Source organism: Durio zibethinus, chromosome 14 (genome assembly GCF_047325235.1).
Source record: "Durio zibethinus cultivar Kanyao isolate XHJ-2024 chromosome 14, ASM4732523v1, whole genome shotgun sequence".
NCBI lineage: Eukaryota > Viridiplantae > Streptophyta > Magnoliopsida > Malvales > Malvaceae > Durio > Durio zibethinus.
This window is the reverse complement of record NC_143175.1, coordinates 23,202,764-23,206,789: the sequence shown is the minus strand read 5'-3', so window position 1 is coordinate 23,206,789 and position 4,026 is coordinate 23,202,764. Positions and strand designations below refer to the sequence as shown.

General features: G+C 37.1%; 1 protein-coding gene across 1 annotated transcript; it reads right to left on the bottom strand.

The window, feature by feature from the left end:
* Positions 1-301: 301 nt before the first annotated feature.
* LOC111294509 (B3 domain-containing protein At2g36080-like) lies at positions 302-3,570 on the bottom strand. The gene is made up of 3 exons (XM_022887860.2): positions 2,516-3,570; positions 1,879-2,060; positions 302-804 (listed from the first exon to the last, which is right to left on the bottom strand). The coding sequence occupies exons 1-3, from the start codon at positions 3,306-3,308 to the stop codon at positions 742-744; spliced, it is 1,038 nt and encodes a 345-aa protein (XP_022743595.1). The 5' UTR covers positions 3,309-3,570; the 3' UTR covers positions 302-741.
* Between the last annotated feature and the right edge of the window lie 456 nt (positions 3,571-4,026).

Sequence of the window (4,026 nt, the reverse complement as noted above, 5' to 3'; positions counted from 1 at the left end):
GCAAAAAAAGGGAAAAAGAATACAGAATGGAACCCTGTGCTTACCGTTATTTAACTCTACTTTTATATCCTTTATGACATTCTGTAATTCTCACTTCAATATTTCCTGCAAGTTGCAATCTATGCATTATCTATTCAGGGGACCACTTTGTCTATATCTTCTACTATTTGTTTGTTGTTTTATTTTTTATAGAATTAATTTTTAGGTATTCCTTTGACTACATAAAATATCACTATCTTTTTCAGGATCATTGGCTGCAACAAAAATTACAGAGAATGGAATCCAAATGAGAGAGAGAATGTGAAAATGCAGTCCATTTCTAAAGCTTTCTGATTCAGATTTCTGCAACTTACAGTAGTAGAGCATAAAAAAAACAGCTTTGGCTACATGGGCCTTAAATCTTGAGGTAGAATCTCAACAGTCCCCCAAATAGATTCCAAAAACGACCCAGTGTTCTCCATTTGGCATTTGCTTACATCCACACCCTTGCCCCACTCCTCTTTGCCTGCGTCTCCCCTCAACTCTCATTTCCATCTTCCAATTTGCCTCCCTCCCTGGCTCCCTCTGTCTCCCTCACTTTCCCTGCCCTGGAAAGTTCCTAATTCTACTAATATATTTTTTTAACTTCTTCCTCTTTCAAGAAAAATAAAATTAAAAAACAGAACATATATATATATTTCTTTTCTTTTCTCATATACTAATAGTATTTTCTTTTGACCTTCCGCGTGGGATTCAATTAAGTCAAATCTTTGATGTCACATCTTCAAATCTTATCCTCGATGGTTTCTCATCTGGTTGATATCTCTGGAGAAAGTGAAATCCTGTTACAATCACATACACCAAAACAAAAACAAAAATTCTATAGAAAATTACAGTTGTAATCACCTCATCAATCAATGCTTTAATTTTCAGGAAAAATCTGTAGAATATGTGCCTAACTATTCTGACCAGCCCCCCTCTTGACCATCAATTATTTGGAGGGCATCTTAATTATTGCATTCTCCATCAATTTCAACACATAAAAATTTTGGCTTAGCGGACAAGATCTACTCGACTTGGAATATTTTAACTAACAAAAATCTAGCTTATGTGGCCTCTGTTCACTTCCCAACTCCATTTCTGCTTGGGATTTTAAAACCTTTAGAGCTTTTATTTTACTCGAAATTTATGGCTGATCAAAAGCAATACTACCAAGTATATTATTCAGTTTATTGCTTTCCAAACGAAACCATTTTTTCAAACCATACCGACCACTATTTGGCTAGGTCGGTTTGGCCCCAGGATTTAGCCTAGCGACAAGGGATGATCTGTCACGATATTTCCAACGAATAACTCACATAAAACCCATAAAATCTATATTATTTTATATGTTTTTACATAATTTATCTTCTAATTTACTTAGTGAAATTTGGATGATGTATCAAATAATTTTTTAGTGATAATAAAATAATTAGTAGGAGTTTTAGAAAAATAATCATGGGAAAAAGAAAAAGATAAGGGATTTAATTATCCTAGGAGGAGAGTGGTTCACTAGAGTTGGAAGTAATGAACTTGCATGCCTTACTTAGGGCCCATTTTATCTTTTTATTTAAAGATAATAATAATAATCCTGAAATCACACTGTATTCAACAGCTTGGATGGGGCATGTTCATCAATTAATGTCTGGTTTTAAAAAAAATTGTTTTTAAAGAAAAAAAATGGTTGGGACAAAAGTAAACTACATTGCAACTTACCATATTTTAGTGACTAGACTAATAAAATTAGGCCACGTGTCGTGTGGTCAACCTTCCCCAACTTAATTACTAATTTTCAATCCTTTGTTAATCTGTCTCATTAGAAGCAGCAGCGAAAAACTAGTGGATATATGCATTGCTTACCATATAATTTGAAGCGTAGGACTGAGAGTAAAACTGGTGGGTGGTTGGACCCTGACTCGACACCGACGACATATCAGGCGTGGATGGCTCGGAGTCGTCGAGCTGGCACTCTAGGTTCACCCCAAATAGCCGCAGCAACCTCTTTGGGTTCCCAGCTGGTGCTGCATTTTGAGCCATGCTTCCTGCAAATATATCCCAAAAACACATGCTCCCATGTGATCCATAATCAACTTAACTCTTACCTCATCTCTATCTTTAAATTCAACCAAAAAAATAGTGCTTATCCACTTACTTAATTTGACATCTTTCTTTTTTATTATGCCAATTCCAATGAAACCCCTTTTCTTTAAAGTAGAAAAAAGCGAAAAGAATAGAAATGCTTGAAATGATTGTAGGAAAAGGTTTCTTAATGCTTGCCAATTAAAATGAAAAGGTGAAGGCAACAAAATCGTTTGGAAAAAATAGTAGTAAATCGTTTCGACAAAGTGTCTCTCACGAACTTCAATGTGCGAATAAATTTCCAATTTTACATTATTCGAAACTTTTTTATAGAATAAACTAAGTAGCTATCTATAAAATAAACACCTTTTTTTAAATGTATATATATATATATATATATTTATATATATTTATATACCTGCATGAAGGCAGTCAGGTTGGTATGGCGCAATAGACCCATGGCCTTCAATGTGCCCAAGATTAGGATGCCCTTCATACAATCCTATAATACTCCACCCCTCATTGTCACCGCCACCACCGCTATTATTCCCCATCACGGCGTTACCGCCATCCGCTGCTGCCGCTGCAACCGCCGCTGCCGCACCGCGCCTCCTCCATCCTATAAACAATCTATCACTATACGTACGGTGTCGTTCGAATAAAATAATGTCACCAGCATCAAGTTGCTTCTCTTTCACGTATTTGCTCCACCCTTTTGTTAACACGTAGCTTTGGCTGCTGTTCCAATAAGAGTAACGGAAACGCCAACACTTGCCTGACTCGTCTTCAAAACTCAGTAGCAACCCTTTATCGCCCGAGTCACCGCCGAGTGGGAAGTATTTCTCTGCATGTTGTTTGGGGATAACAAGCCTGTTCAGCTTGCCAACGTCACTCGGGGTTAAGGGTTTTTCAAACATTGGTTCTCTTTCATGGCCTAGGGGGTTTTCATGAAGGTTTTGGTTAGGGTTTTCGGTGTTGTAAGTGGACGTTTGGTCGTCGAGTTCTTCGTCTTCCTCTTGGTTAAGGTTGAAGTCGTGGGAAGGGTGATTTGAAGGGAAGAACATGGAGGGATGGTGAGGGTGGTCTCGAGGATTGTTGTAGGAGTTTAGCCAAGATTGGTGAGGGTAGAAATGGGAGGTCCAGGAGGAGTTTTCAAGGGGAATTAAAGGCTTGTGAACCTTTGAAGAAGGGGAGCTTTGGGTTGGTTCCATGAAGGACTTTTTGTTTTTGTTCTTTGAGTTGATATTTTTGTTGTTTGATTGTTTCTACTCAAAGACGTGGTTTATGGACATTTGAGAGAGAGATGGGTGATTTGGTACAGCAGAGAACTGTAGTGAAAAAGAGAGGAAAGGATGGAGTGGGCTGAAAGAGGCGTGATGAATATGGGTTTGACGTGGAAACTATTTGATGCAGCTCAAAAGATATGAAAATGAGAGGGAGAGAGAAAGAGAAAGAGAAAGGGGGGAGGGGTAAGGGGTAAGGGGGAATTGTCGTACGTTCAAGTTTTGCGTGATGAATTTTTTTTTCAATCATTATATTCAGTGAAATTTGATGATGAATATGTTTGTTTTTTATTTTTATTTTAAATTCTACTCTTACTGCTGACTAAGTTACTAGTTTATAGTTGCTACTGACTAAGTTACTACTCTTACTCTTACTAGAACTGCTTTATAGTTTCAGTTCTTGGAATCGAATGATTGATATGTTGTGTTTGTCTATTGAAAAAGAATAAAGCCAAAGATTGCAACCAAAAAAAAAAAAAAAGAATAAAACCAAACAGGTGTCAGATTTCACTTCCTTCGTCTTACTTTCCTCTTCCATTGTTATCCATCATTCAATGAATTGGGTTTGGATATAAGTAAGCAATGAAGTAATCTCCCCTGTAGAATATGCTATGAGAGTAAGGATAAAATACACATTCTAGGTTCA